Source organism: Halichoeres trimaculatus, unplaced genomic scaffold (assembly GCF_033239565.1).
Source record: "Halichoeres trimaculatus isolate MK-OKI-2021-1 unplaced genomic scaffold, fHalTri1.1 fHalTri1_scaffold_2, whole genome shotgun sequence".
NCBI lineage: Eukaryota > Metazoa > Chordata > Actinopteri > Labriformes > Labridae > Halichoeres > Halichoeres trimaculatus.
The window spans coordinates 23,724,725-23,740,991 of NW_027437180.1; the positions used below are offsets into that span (position 1 = coordinate 23,724,725).

Below are 16,267 nucleotides of genomic sequence, written 5' to 3' on the forward strand. Positions count from 1 at the left end.
AGCTGCTGTATTTCTCCTTGCGGCATACAGACTTCTCTGAAACAAAGCTTGATTGCACTTTGTAACAAAGAGCCACATGGTATTCACAAAGAAGTGAAATGCTGGATCATTGCTCTTTGTTTATTGTGTCGCTTTTTCAGTGGATTTATTAGCGGGGTGCACTATGTTGGGCTGCTATGGTGTCACGCTATTACAAACTGATGGGGCTATTGGCATCCGGCTCACACACTGCCTACCAAGAGGGGGCACGGTTGGCTGTGGAAATGCAAACAGGATCAGACTTTACTGAGCCAACCCAAACCAAACTGTACTGATCCATATCAAACCTCTCGGTGGAAACAGGGCTTTTTTCCATGCTTATTACAAATATTTATGCATATATTCATGACAGTTAGACTTTGGAAAAATTCCTGATAATTCCCCAAAAATTCATGTGAATGCCATTTAGAAATATTGCATTGCATGTTTGCATGAATGTCAGATTATAACAAACTTAAATCGAATTATTTATTGATAATCTAAATAATCAAATGATAATTATACATGTATATGAACAGGTAAATGCATTTCCTGTTAAGTCCTGCTAATTTCCAAAAGTTCCCTTGGAAAGTTTATCTATTATTTATTTTATTTTTTTCGAGCTATTATGCCTTTATTTGTAATGACAGGACAGTGGATAGAACAAATTTTGGATAGAACAAATTTTGGTAGATGTTGGAACTGACTGGGCATGGTAATGACAGTGTGTTTGTTAATCAGCCGTTTCAGCAGGTCAAAGAATCTGGCCTTTACTGGGTAACTGAGGCAAAATAAACACAACGCTGTCATTATAAGAGTCAAGTATGTTTACAAAAAGAATCATGATGATCATGATGATCAGATCATAATAATGATCATCATGGTCAGCCAGTTGTGTGTGTGGACTCGACTTTTACAACTAGTCATACAAGAATGAAATATGAGAAGGCTATAACTCAGATAAGAACGAGCGCTTCAGTTTTAAAAGTAGGATCAGGTTGATATTGACTGATAAGTAAAATAAGGATGGAGGAAGAGGTATGATGAGGAAGTTTAAAAAATATTTACTTCAATGACGTTGTTTTCAACAGAATGTAGACTCCTTAGGTAAGGGAAGTTTCCTAGATGACTCTGGTGCGTTCACTTTCATTGTATTAAAGTTTGTGTCAAGCGAGAGCATGCTGGTGGTCTTCTTACAAAGTAAAAAACAAACAAGCAAACCAATAAACAAATAACCTTCTTTAAAAAAATTATTGAGGTTCACAGCGCGGATGGCCTGGTGGCCCTTGTGCAGGTGGCCTGGGTTCAAATTCACCCTGTGGCCTCTTATATGCATGTCGTTTCCCACTCTTGCCCTGTTTCCTGCTCTATCTATTGTCCTTTTTACTATCCAATTAAAGGCACAAAAGTCCCAAAAATAACTGAAAAAAAATCTTTGATATTCATTTTTATGAACTATAGATTTCTAGGAACAAAAAGTATGGGTACAGATATTTTCAGTGAGCTTCCATTCTTTATATTTTAGATCTTTATTGAGAAAAACATTGGGACCATTTTTTTTTTTTTTTTTTCAGAACATATGCTCCATTGGAGCTCTGATCTGTGGCCTTGTCACAGTGAAGGACACTTTCTGTTTTCTTCTCTTGTTATGGGATCAGTAATGGTAGATGGGGCTAAACCAGTGCCACTGGTCATATAACACCTGACTTTTCTCTTTCATTTTGTTGTACATCCCCTGGTATAAATATCTTTGGGCCCAGATTACAGTGTAACTCTGTTTGAGGGCAGTGTAAATCCCTGGGATTTTTACATTTGCTCATCCGCAACCCATTCAGTCCTTTCCTACCACACACAGCTCTCGGGATTAAACAGATAGAGAAGGGGGCAGGGAGTCTGCTGGGAGCTGGCTCTTTCAGCTCTTGCTTTGAGGATGATGGTCAGTGGTCGTTACGTAAGCCAAGTGGATTTCAAATGCATAGTTGAGCCGTTCGTCTCTTTGATGCATGATGCCTTTGTCTGTGCTTCGCTGACTGGGCTGCCCATTCACGCTATCTGACACACATGCAATCACTGATGTACAGACTATACAGTCTCTGTCTCCTATGCACAGTGGAGTCCTTCACATTATGAAGGACAACGGTGCCAGCCTGCACTTTATATGTATGCTCACCTTATAACTTGTCTGTTTTCAGATTTCAAGGGCTTGTGTGTAGATCTGCCACTCATATGAGTCAGATGATATGAAAGCAAAAGTCTTTGACAAAATTTATGAATCTATATCTTAATTACATAAAAAAAATAGTTTACTGATGAGGACTACATATGTTTGTGTAGATAGCTGCAAATAAAAATGTGGAAGACTAACTATTTTTATATATGTTTATGCATTCTTCCTTTTAGAGAGCTGGAAAATAACAGTGCATGTACATAAAATATACATACATACAATACATTAAGAAGGAACTTGTTTTAAGTTCCTGTGAGGTTTGTCTCTGGTCAGAACAAATAGTGAGTAGAACAAGTGTCATTTACAGCTATTTAAGCAGCTGTTGTGTGTAATGCATTTGTTTTTATTGCCTCAAATTCTCATTTTCATAATTATTTTCAATGCAACTTTAACCAATATTAAGACCCTAAGTCAGTTTGGATCTAGAGTATAAAGATGTTTTTTAACTGTGTGTTCCTGACAATGTGGCAATTTTTTGAAGTGTGCACAATAAAACAGAAGATAAGTGATGCATTGAGGACAAAAAACATGAGATTCTGAGAATAAAGTTGCAATTTAAGAGACAACAATTTTTTGTTAGTAGAAAAGAATGAGGTAGTGCATGCAAAGAAAAAAGAAAGTTGAGTTCAGAGATTTTTTTTTCTTTTTTTATGAAGTATTAACCAACTTTTGAACTAACAATACTGCAGCTATTTCATATATCAATCTATAGGAGTACATTTTTTAAACTCCAAAATTAAGTTACAACTCTATTAGTCATGTCATTTAATGTTTAGGGGGATTTCAGAAAGGCAGCCATCTGTCTTCACTTAAATGAGTACTGCTGATACTCGTGTGAAGTGAGACTGAACAGCTGAGGGCAAACAGCTGTTGCAAAATTGGGCATAGGCGGCTGATTTCTTGCACCATCAATTCAGAGTCCTAATACCTCAGACAATGTGGTGCTAATGTGTTAAAGCAGTATTCAATTACTGACAAAAATCTAAAGTATACATTCACAAGATCCCCAGGTTCCTGATTAGAGTGCAAGTGGCTCATTTCTCTTCGAATCTTCCTCTCCAAAACAACCCACAGGCCAACCACAGGTTAAAACGATCATTTCAGTCATGTAATTTTATGATTTTATTCTGGTCTATGGTGTCGTCGTAATACGGTGACAATTCAAAAATTATTTTTATGGATCTACTTATTGAAAATGGGACACATTAAGTATGAATCATTATTTTTTATCTGGTATCTTGCTTCGCACATAAAGTTTGAACCCAGAATAATTGCTGAACTCTGGGAGCAGGGACAAGAAGCACGAACAAGCAAATAATAACAGATTTTAAGGTGACCCAAATGTACTATGTTATAAAGAAAAGAAAGTCTGTCCTATGTTAATCTCTGACCTCCTGGTTCAACTTGAACCCTCAGTCCTTTTTGCAGTCACTCACTGAAGAATTACTCCAGACATCTTGCTTCAATCATTGTACTGGCTGGTATTTCCACCCTGCTTGGACCTGTGTGTACCTAGGCTGTGTACCAAAACCTCTGATATGCTTTCTGGGATACATTTTTTTCATGATTATAAATAGGATGATGGTAAAAAAAAATTTATACACACACACACACACACACACACACACACACACACACACACACACACACACACACACACACACACACACACACACACACACACACACACATATATCTATATCTATAAAAGCCCAAATTTAAAAGCCCGGACATTTAAAGAACCACATTAAATTTGCATTTAGGAATAAACTGAACTCAGGAAAAGAAGTAGATCTTCCATCAATATCAGATTTTATTTTGCATATGAACATTTCCTGATATCCATGCATACAGTATAATGAGCTCACAAGGTGGCAGCGAGAGGCAGAGAGAGAGAGAAAGAGAAAATAGGAGAGAGAGAGAGAGAGAGAGAGAAGTATATATTCCACCTAATGTATTGCAGGGTATAATAAGACAGCAGCAACCCACATTGTTTTCACTTAGTTAGTGTTACAGTGTCACAAATGAGGTTAATAAAATTGGTTGACTTCATCATAGACTTCTGGATATATTCTCAACTGAGTTTTGCAGAAACGTTTTATAGGCCTGATAAAATGTGTCTTCATTTAACTGGAACCTGATATAGTTTACTATAGAACTACATGACATTTCATACAAAATAAATACTTATATAATGCATGATACATTTATATAATCACTGTAAACATGAAAACAAAACAGACATCATATATTTACTGTACTACAGGTACTTCAGAGTCAAACCAAAGTGCTTGATAAAAGACAAAGATAATACGTGCCCCTGTTTGTACTGTGATTGTTCAGAGGCCAGTTAGCACCAAAAGACAGTCTATGGACAGCTCATTGAGAGAAGCTTTTATATTTATATTTGGTATTTTTCTCACTCAGCATTTTTTTTCTTCTTGTTTTTTTTTTAAATCTGTCACAGCATATCTGTTATTGTCAGCTTAGTGTCCTCAGAGCTCTAGCTCACACAGAGTCCACCTTGACCTGGTTGTTGTTGGTCATCAGCGGTGACGGTTTACTCTTAAGCCTCTCTCCGGCATCGTTGGAGCTGTCCTGGAAGAAGATCCGTGCTGTGCACACTGACACTACGATGCGCTTGTACTCGCGCCTGAAGTTCTGGTTCAGCACACCATACACGATGGCATTAAGGCAGCTGTTAAAGTAGGCCATGAAGTAGCTGGACACGAACAGCCACTCTGGGATGAGCGGGATCACCACCTCCGGTTTGATCGCTACGGCCAGGCCGATGAAGTTGAGAGGCGCCCAGCAAACAGCAAAGAGCACAAACACCACAAACATGGTGATAAAGTTCCTAACATCATGGGGCGTTATCTTAGGGCGATTGTCTGGTTTGACCCGCCTCCTCACCTGAATGACCAGTATCCAAATGCGCAGGTAGCAGTATGTGACAATCATGATGGGTAAGATAAAGTGAAAAAACACCACAGCAATCGTGTAGGCCGAGCTGGCGGACTGCTCAAAGGTGCAGGAGTAGATTCGTCGATCATATTGAAGTGAACCCACAAACAGATTTGGCACAATTGCCACCACAGTCAGTGCCCAGATTAGCATCACATAGCACACAGAGTTTTTGTCACTGTATAGTTTATCATACTTGAGGCTATGGCAGATGTAACAGTATCTGTTGATTGCAATGCCAGTGATGTTGAAAATGGAGCCGATGACGCTGACGCCCATGAGGAAGCCGCTGATCTGGCAGTGAGCGTTTCCCAGGTTCCAGCCATTGTGGAAGATAGAGGTGAGGACCAGTGGATAGGGGTAGATTGCCACCACAAGGTCTGCCACTGCCAAGCTTACTACGAAGATGTTCCCTGCAGACAACACGCACACACACACCCACGGGAGAGACAAGAGAGGACACATGAGTCATTGAGAACAGAAGCAGAGCAGATTGGACATCTAAATGAATAAGACAACGAGAGCATTAGCAATAGTGCCAGAAAATTATTTATCCATCAATCCAACTCCTCCTACTGTTTCCTTTTTCCTTTACTTCAGGCCCAGCTAAGACTAAAGGAAACAGTCACTAGTTTTACATTGATACTTAGAAAAACCAACTTAGATTTAGAAAACTTTCCTAAACTTAGAAAGTTTTAATGAACTCCGGGAGGAAATGTGGTTAAGGACCTGTTGGACCGATTGGTGACAATGTCTAGTTAAAATGTTCTGATAACTTGAGAGGTCTGTGGATCCAGTCTTACATTGCTGTGGTAGGTACTTGCAGATGTAGGCCCTGTTTACATGACAAGGTTTCATCTGAAAACGCTAAAACTCAGCAAAAACCCAGTGAAAAAAGTCTGTGTTTACACTGAAACGCAGAGGGACTGAAAACGCTGTAGTAAGCATGCCAGGCCTGCAGGTGGTGCTATGACTGTCTTGTCCAAAAGCAGCTTTGGGAGATCTCCACCGAAATTGAGTTGAGCCGATCATCTGGTGTATTGGGGAATATTAAGTGCAAAAGTGGAGCAACAGATGCACTTTTTGTATGAAGACAGTCAGCAGATACAGCAGATTGAGTAGCACAAGCACAAAGTGGTAGTTTGTGACGATCGTAACAACTGTACTGTTGTCCTGTTGTATATGTCGCGTGAGGCGGAGTGTGACGTCAGCGTTTCTACTGAAAACGCCGGCTTACTGTTTACATGGTGTTGGCAGCGTTTCAGAAAAATCCCACTCTGGAGGCTGTTTTCAAAAGTTTGCATTTCAGGTCGGCTGAAACGCCATTTCCATGTAAATGCGAGGTTGAAACGCAACAAAACTTTTGCATTTCACCCTAAAACCGTAGTGTTAACGGCCCCTTACAGAGTCACCCCTGTGAACTGAACGATACATCAAATGATTTCAAACATGTTTGATACTTAAATGAGAGCATCAACACTCTCCATGGTAGACCACAACAGCTAAGATGACAGAGGGGAGTATAAAGAGAAAATTGATTTTATTTGTGTACTTTTTTTTCTAAATGATATGAAGCCCATAAACCCCGGGGGGCCAACATCAGCCAGCATGCAATGGTGTAAATATGTTTGACCTCAAATGGAACAGCATCCTTAACGTTCTCCTTGTAAAATGAATTTAAACTGGTGGCTACCAGTTAGCTTGAAGCTACTTTACATCTGCAGTTCTTTGATTAAAACCATTTTGAAACTGCAGTGAACCCAGTTAGAGACTCATCATTTTCAAAAAATAGACAAGAAATTATGAGAAACTGGTTCTAAAAATGGACAATCCTTTTCAACAACCCATTTACCATACCTGGCAAAATGGCTGACAGGAATTCAAGTGTACAGCATTTTTAAAAATGCCAAGAAAGATGCACGATACTTCAGAGAAACCCATTTGTTTTTGTAGCTACTTTGTTACATAAGCCATAGGGGAAAAGCTGCAAGGCTTGATTTAGAGAATTCATCCTGCCAGTGTTCTCTTCTTTGTGTGTACATGCCCTTGTTTGAATACATGAACACATTTTGGAGGTTGCCCTGATGATGCAGCGTGTGTGAACTCCAAGTCACATTCACTTGTCACCTTTTGATGTGAGTGAATGATGAAAAGGAGGGAGTCCCTGGCACTAAGTGATGCATTTTTCTAATAACCAATGAGAACTCAGCATACTAACATGATCTACAGCCAGGGGCACGAAAGTGTGTCCTTTGTCCCCACACTGATGGGGAAAATTAGACATGGCTGGATGGAGAACATACTGTTACATTCAGAAAAGGCAACAGACAGTGACTCTGGTCTCAGGCCCCTTTACAAGTGCCAAAAATGATGTGCATTTGAAAAAACCAAAAGAGCAAATGTTTTGTTTTGCTCGTGGAAGCATCCACACGCACTACTGTGTCTTCCTTAATTAAGCTGACCTCTGCATTTCAGCACTATTCACTCTTGATTGGTCTGGCATGAGGATGGTTGGGGATTGTACCATCCAGCTGACAGCATTTTCACAGCTGTCACTTACATAACAGCAGAATGTGCACCATGTATATGTAAGCACCATATTACAAGACCTATTGACAAGTCCACATCCGACTCTGCGTGTGTGACAACACCCTGTCACGGGTGATAAGAGGCATTTACTGGCTGTCAGATGGGAACTAAGCGCATCGTATATCTCTACAATCACTTTGGAGCAATTTCATTTCAGCACTGACGTTTGGTCTGTCAGTATCAGACACACTCCCACAACCCACAGGCAGACCTGTCAGTCTCACCTGAGCTTAAGAAGCACACTACTAATCAGTCCAGTGGCCTGTTATCTCACACTGAACATACCAGCCATTTTCCTGCCACGGATCACGTGTGGCTGTTAATTAAATTTTATCCTGTTTTATCTGTCATTCAACTGCTCTCTGTGGGGAAAGGCGAACCTGTTGCTGTCAAGACCCCACATATATTTATTAGGGTTGTAAACCAATTAAAATATTTAATTGCAATTAATCGTATGATTGTTCATAGTTAACTGGGGATTCATCTCAAATTGATCACACATATTTTTTTTATCTTATCCAAAGGTACCTTGAAGAGATAATTTTCAAGTTTTCAAACTCAACAGTTTGTTTTTTAGGCAGCTCAACACAAACTGATAGAGCTCGTGCAACACAACAGATGCATTGTCCAAGTACTTGTGGTCAGAAAAAAAAGATAATGCCCTGGACACTTCACACTTAAAACATTATCCCACATAATGTTTCTCACTGCAGCCCTTGTATGCTTGGTCATCAAGTGGTATTGGAGGACGTGGTCACACTGGCAAACTGTACGGTGCTTAAGCTTGTTTGGCCAGTGTGACCACAAATGTGCCGTGCTTAAGCATGATTCACTTCTCTGCTTTGGTCTGCTTCGTAGAGGTGGGCTTCAGCACAGTTCACTTCATGCACGAGCACAAGCACAGTGGGTATGATCCACAACGTATGATCACTGTGAGCATACCTCTGGACAATCATTTTGAACAATAGTGTGGTGTTAGAGGGCTGTGTCAGACTTAAACGATGTAACATCAGCCAAAAAGTCTCTAAAGTTGTAGCACTGCTCCCTGTGTCTCATTGTTGTAACTCTGATGTGATAACACTTAGTGTAAAAAGACGCTACACGATGACATAAGTGAGCCATGGGTGTGTGTGATACCTTCTAATGGTTCACATTGGAGCAGTGTGGCCACTGGCTGTATTCACAAGCACATGAACGGTGCAGCAGAGGGCAATTGTGCTTGAGCACGGCACGGTCTGGATGGCCAGCTTGCCATCTGGCAATGTTTTGGAGCTGAATTTCCAATTTCAAATGCTGTCTTTACTCAATTTTGCTTGTCAACCACAATGTTATGTTAGTGCTGTATCGATTCCTGATTTCCCCACCTACAGGGCAGGCCAAGAGTCATACACAGAATGTGTACACATTAATCGCGCGTCGAATAAATTAGTGGCATTTAGAGAAATTTGAATCACTATCGCCTCAATTTTCCTAAAATATATATTTTGAGTAAAACATGGCAATATATATATATATATATATATATATATATATATATATATATATATATATATATATATATATATATGTATATATATATATATATATATATATATATATATATATATATAAATATATATATATATATATATATATATATATATATATATATATATATATATATATATATATATAATGAAGTGTTTTGTGTTTTTACAGGTAATGTCTTTGTTTAAGGATTTACATTTCAGAGTTAAATTTCTGATTAACTGCGCTCACCTTTTCACCTGAAAAAAATCTGTGCACCTTATTTGCTCTATCTATAACAGCTGCTTGCTCAGATCTATAAAGCAGCAGGCAATAAAAATAAAACATAAGCTAAAAGATTCTTAATTGAAGGCAGAATTTTATACTTTGGGTACTGACTCTTATGCAAGCATCATTCACTAATTAGCTTTCTCACAAGCTTATTTATAACAGCGAATGTATATGTGTGTGTCCACTTATCTTAATGACATTGTGGGGACAACAGTAAAAACAAAATTAATAACCAGTGGACTCATCATCCAAATGTGGACACACAGCTGGCAATAAGCTTTTGCACTTTGTGGTCTAAACATAATGGTAAAGCATCATGTTGGGATGAGTAGAGATCACAAGTGAGGTCAGACAAAGTCTCTTAAAACTGAAAGCAAACCAGGAAATGGTCTCTTTATTCCATGGAAACAAGAAAGAGAGTGTGCAGATAGCTGCAGTTGGTCAAGCGCCATGCATACTGCCAAAAGACAACCCGTTTTGTAGTTCAAAGGCAGTGTGAAGAGATCTTGCATCAGTCATCTTTCAGGGGCTCCCTTTTCATCCTAAGGCTATTCTATGCTGTAATAACCCTGTTAGAGCATTTTAAACCCAAGTCACTCAGCATTAACTGTCTTAACCTTGACAAGGTCATGTCATGAAAGGCCCAAAGGGTGCTGGCTCTTTTGGCTGTTTGACTCTCGCTCACTCATGGTCTCTGTCACTGTGACCAATCCTGTGATTGACGCACCGCTCCGAGTTTTCATTTAGATTGGCTTGAGGAAAGATACGGGCTGGTGCTGTGTCCCTTTCCTATTTCTGCAATCCAACACTTTTAGCCAATTTCTGTCAGGATTTAGGTACAAGTGAAGTCCATCTGAGAATTTTCTTCCCCTGTAGCTTGAAATAAATTTTGACACGCACAGGAAAGCTGACAGAGGATGCTTGGTGCATTTAGATAGTATCCTTCCAGCCATTCTTCACAGTTTATGGTGTTGTGGTATAATCTTAAAAATGGAATGTGGTAATTTTTTGAGTGACTTGTCCTCAGAGAAAAATTGAAAATAATATTTTTGGGACATGCTGATGAAAAAAAAAAAAACTACAGGCACCACATCCAAATTAGTTTAAACCATCCAAGTCAATACTTTGAAAATTAATCTTGGCAGCAATGGCACCTCTGAGGCTGTATCTGCCTGGAGCATCTGAGGTAGGATTTTGTCCCATTTTTCAGCGCACAGTTGCACACAGTTCAGTCAGCCTGAACGAGGAGCGTCTGTGAGCTGCTATACTGAGGTCTTTCTGCAGATTTTCCAAAGGGATTTAAGACCTGGCTTTTACTGGGTCATGCCAGGACTGTCACTTCGTTCCCTTGAAGCCAGTGCAGTGATACAAAAGAAGTACGATTTGATAGAGAGCTTAGTGTAAGGGCAGCAAGTGCATGGGAGACTATTTTATTCTTAAATCTTTTGCTTCTGCTAGTTCATTGACTACTGTCCGGCTTATTTAAGCTCCACCTCTTGGCTTCTTCCCATTCACAAATTATGTCACTTGTATTTTGAATCAAATCAGTTACTGTATGATTTTACATCCAGTCATAAAGCTCAATGCTATTAAACCTGTTTTACCCACCTGGTAGCTATGCACTTCTCAATCAGTGGGTGTTATTGAACTCACTTGGCTGCTCCTGCACTTCAGTATTATTACAATGCTGACTCCAACAGACAGCAACATAAACACCAGCCAAGCCACAGGCCTGACCAATTATACAGTCATTTCCTGTAATTGGTTATTAGCCCTGAATTAGGTTAAGCCGAGTGCCGACCAACATTGATTGGTGAAACTTAAATATGTAAACAAATTCAGTTCTGATAGAATATGCAAATATTCCTCTTGTGGATACACAAACTGTCACCTCAACCCAAGATTTCACACTCTGCAGCATTATTTTCCGTACAAGTCTGCTGTCTCTCTGTGCAGCTTGACCACCTGCTCTACGGCAGGCATGTTGTCAGACAGACGGTTAGCTGTCTGTTTTCCTTCAGACTGCTTTGAATACAGCTAAAAGAGTGATGTTTCTCATTGTTTCACCGCAGAGTTTTTCTATGTGAGTCATGCTGTGTCTCCTGCAGTGACGTCTTTCTGCATTCTGACATGACGCCCAACAAGTGCCGCTCTGTCTGTTGTCACTCAAAATGTGCTTTGTCAGCAAGCTCTATAGCTCTGTCATTGGTCCTTGAATTCTTCTTCACAGCCCTCTGAGGCTCTCATTGTACAGTATTCAGTTTGGGAAGACAGCTTGCTGCGGGATACAGAATATATTAACCTTGTGATAACTTCTGTTGGTTTGTCTTACTTGAAAAGGTGAATAAATTCAGTAAATTCAGGTGAATAAAAAAAGTCAGTCCACTTCCTGAAATCTCTACATTTAGTTTTTTTTTTTCTTCAGGATCTATATGGGAAATTCATTGTGCACAGGGCAGACAAGAATCAAAAGGTCCAAATCATGGGGGAAAGATTTATTAAGCTAAACTTTCCTCCAAAGTCATGGGAAAGAAGAAATAAAGATGTTTGTACAAAAAACAAGAGTACAATTCGCATCGCTAATGCTTTTAGTAAAGAAAAACTTACTAGGTGTCTGCTGTGTAACCAGGTAAGATAGAATGTTAACATTGTGAAGACTATTCCTCCAAGTTTTTGAAAAAATGAATGACACAAGCTCCTTGAGAGTCAATTCTCTGATCTAGTTTCATTCACAGGTCTGTAGTGTTTTTTGTGCTGTGCCAGCTTTTGTAATGCACCTACCTAAGTTATCAGTATGATAAACATCTTCTGTAAGCTTAGTTTTGGTACGCTGATCTTGAAAGTGAAATAAATGCCATTTAGAAGCACAGTTAAATTACTTTCTACCACAGAAGCAGATGGAAGCAGGAGTACACTGCACCGGCTGAACTGGAGTAAACTTAAAGGAAAAAGGTTGCATGTGATGTTTGTTTTTAGGCCTTCCTTTTTTACATTAATCACTCTTTGATAACCATATTGGCATTAATTACATTGTTTTATGTGCGTATATTATCTGTTGTTAATAAGTATCTCAGGGTTGAACAGAAAAAAAGAAGGATATTTTCTGTCTCTCTCTCTTTTTTTGTTCCTTTTTTGAGTCACAAATCCAGATCAGCCAGATCAACCAGAGCAGATTCATTCACCACGTGTTTTTCTGATCAGTTCTCAGATGCATTTCATTTCCTAATGGAATAAGAACAAATATTCATTCTTTTAGAATCACTTAGTAATTTTCACATTAGTTGCCTACAGAAAATTCAGAACCTGTGTTTATGCCATCCCTAGATCAACGTGATTATTTGAGGTGCGAATAGTATGTGAGTGAAAGGAAAAATATCACAGGAAAATCAACTCCAATCCCTTTGAAACTTCTACTATGACCCAGCTACTGACCAAACTAAAGTTTCTATGAGTTCCTTATTGGCTTATTTCTGGCAGAAAATCAGACAACCTACTGGCAGTCTGTGCAGACAACTGTCTACCAACTGTTACAGGCTGTTGCACTGATTAATGTTAAGTATGAATATGCTGCTTCTATTTTTAAATAGAAGAACCAAGTTCTGATAACATTTATAAGTCTGTTGAAACCTTCAGAGCCTTTGATGGATGCGTATGTACTGCAGGTTATCAGCAGGTGGAGCAGGTCTGAATACCTATGCATGCTACGACCTAAGCTCCCACGCTCTAATGATGCACTGTGGGCTTTTCATTGCCTGAGGTCAAAAGTCAAGGCTGAGTGCATACCTTGTCAGGGCAAGTTACTCGGGTCAGAGTGTGAATGTGTATTAAAAGCACCTAAAGGCCTTTAGTCCAAGGCTGCTGGCAGCAGAAAATCATATAATGTATGTTAATGTGTGAAAAAGCACCCCAGGAGAATGAATATATTTCACAGTACCAAGAATATATTAATTTGTGTGATTATGACACCACATGAATAGTGTCACATCATAAACTTAAGTTATAAACCACCGATTCTTAATTTATGGTGGTGCAAAGATGAGTAAAAGCTCTGGAAAATATAGATAAGTGAAAAATGCAGAATATTGACGTCAACACATCCAATGGTTTCCAATCCATCTGGTTTGATTAAAGGTCCCATGTTGTGCAAAAATCACTTTATAATGTCTTTTAGTGAAATTTGTGGGTCTTTAGCTTTCCTCCCAGCTCACAAAATGGGATATTTAATGACAAAACCTGTATTTAGTAGTGCTTGTGAATGTAAAATCCTGACCTAAAACGAGCTGTTTGGATTTTGGGGATTTGCCGATGTCAGTGATTCCCTTTTTTGACCAATCAGAAGCAAGTCTGACCTGATTGGTCAACCGAAGCAGATACCCCTGCACCCCGTCCCCACTGCTGGAGAGGTCTGAAGACCCATCACTGCTTCTTTTTTGGCTGTAAACAGCCACATAGTTCCATGCACAAGCTTCCCATCTCGGAAGAAGACAAGTCTAAGTGGCTAGAGTTCATTTATCTAGTAAATGTGCCAGCTACACTCAGTAAAACTGTGCATGTGTGTGCTAGTCACTTCAGGGCCAACTGCTTTTCCAACTTTGGACAGTACAACAGAGGGCTAGTGAATAGACTGGTCCTGAATCCAGGGGCATTACTAACCATCCGCCAACAAACCTCAGACCATGGAAATGTGAGAAATTTAAACGCTGTGTGCTGTGGAGCAGATGTAAGAGCTTTTCCTCAGTGTCCCCCCTGTCTCTGTGTTTGCTTCAGGATGCTAACTTTAGCTGCGGTTAGCCTGTTGTTTTAGCCTGTAATGTTACAGTAAACAAGCTTCGCTGTTTTCTAAACATTGTGCACTCAGAGCTCGTGGCGCCGCTCTCAGTGACGCGGAAGAGCAGGACGGTATCAGCGGTGGCTCATTTACATATGAAGGCCACGCCCACTAAATCAGAGCGTTCTGAACAGAGGGGCTATGAGAGCCTGGAAACAATGCTGCTGAGCTTGATTTATTGGCTTTTTGGACCAAAACATGTTACTACCATTTCATGAAGACATCAATGATCCATATTAAACTGCAGAAAAGGGGCATGATATGGGACCTTTAAAAGACCCCACTTTTCACAACAACAAGTGATGAGATAGATGGTGCAAGTCTCAGTGGATTAGTCACGGGCAGTGGGTGTGTCACATTTAAAAGTACTGAGCTTAAACGCTGTACTGGTAAACAAAGACAGATAAGGCTAGAAATAGCCTTACATTGGTCTGGAAACTGTGCATTGTGGACGACATTATATTAATCATGGTACTTTATCTAGCAGAGCTAGAAGAATGGCAGCTGACAGAGCACAGAAAAGTGACCAAACGTACGCAAAACAACTGTGAGCGTGGACCTCTGCCTGAAATGCCTCAATCATAATCCAAAGAAAAAAAGAAGCTGGGAGAGACGGAGGTAGAGGAGAACGTCAACAGAAAAAGATTGAAGCAGCCCTCAGAAGACGCAGAGTGATTATGACTCAGGGTCACCAGTGGATTTACAGATATTGTGTTTATGAATGAAGCCAGTGACAAGTGTGGGTGATGAGACTCTCAGCAGGTTTAATCTCCTTACTTTTTCCAGATGAAGCTATTTTAGGAGTACAAAACCACTATGAATGTACAGTAGGTTATTGATGAAATATGAGTACTTGGGGACAAAACGTGTCAACAGCCCTCTCCATGACTACATACTGCCTTTCTTTCAGTTGCAGAGAAGATGGTGAAAAAAGGGAAGCACGTTTGACTTGGATTTAGAAAGAAGTTGTTTATTCCTTCCCTGGTGTGGCAAAAGGAAAGAAGGGATTTACAAAGTGACCTCGGGTGCCCTCCCTGCAAGAAACAGAAACAGAAGAGTGGAAGCAGCATAATTTGCTGCCAGCCTGATTCTAGTCCATGTCAAGCACCGCGGCTGTTTTCATACAACAGCCTTGCACAAGTAGCCTGAAGAATCTTTAAATGTCAGAATCAAGTATTAATCGGAACACAAACAAAAACAGGGTTGGGTAGGGAAATGTTTACCAAGACCAAGGAATGAAGTTTGTTTACTAAAGGAAGTGTTTTAATGCAGCCATTTCCTGACTCATGAAATCCAACCATGGTGATGACAATGTGCTCTGTTGTAATTCTTTTATCAGATAGAAAAAGATTTCCATTATAGATTCAGGATTCCTCAGAGATACACATAGGTTAGCACAAAGTGCCTTTTGTCCAGCACTAATGTTAATGTTTCTTCACTTTGTAATGAAGGAATTTTGCCAATAGCCACACATATTAGCTCTCAAGTATTCTGTTTTTTATTTAAAGAGGGATAAACAAGCTATGCTTTTTTGGCAGGGTTATGATGTCCTGTGGGTGTCAGCTTTGGGATAAAACAAGAGTTAGATTTTAAAAACATCTCAGAACCAGAGAAGTTTACAGCCCAACTAGCCAACTTCAACCAACCTTAGAAGCAGTAAATATACTCAAACAGTTGCAAATTGCAGGGGCTTTTTCTTTTTTTCAACCCACAATGACATTTTTGAGGATCATGTGTTGTGAAAATACCTGTCTGCCATACTTACTTTCTCTACTCAGGGAGCAGAGCTGACAAAACACCACGGGTGGTGTCACACTGGATGTCAGCCAGGCCCCCACAGCTGG

The 16,267-nt window shown here is 39.7% G+C and overlaps 1 protein-coding gene across 1 annotated transcript in view; it reads right to left on the reverse strand.

The window, feature by feature from the left end:
- Window positions 1-4,063: 4,063 nt before the first annotated feature.
- The window catches only part of mtnr1aa (melatonin receptor 1A a), a 39,345-nt gene continuing 27,141 nt past the window's right edge, over window positions 4,064-16,267 (reverse strand). The window contains exon 2 of the mRNA XM_074665432.1: window positions 4,064-5,622. Coding sequence (XP_074521533.1) covers window positions 4,754-5,622 — 869 coding nt within the window. The 3' untranslated portion in view covers window positions 4,064-4,753. The remainder of the gene's footprint in view (window positions 5,623-16,267) is intronic.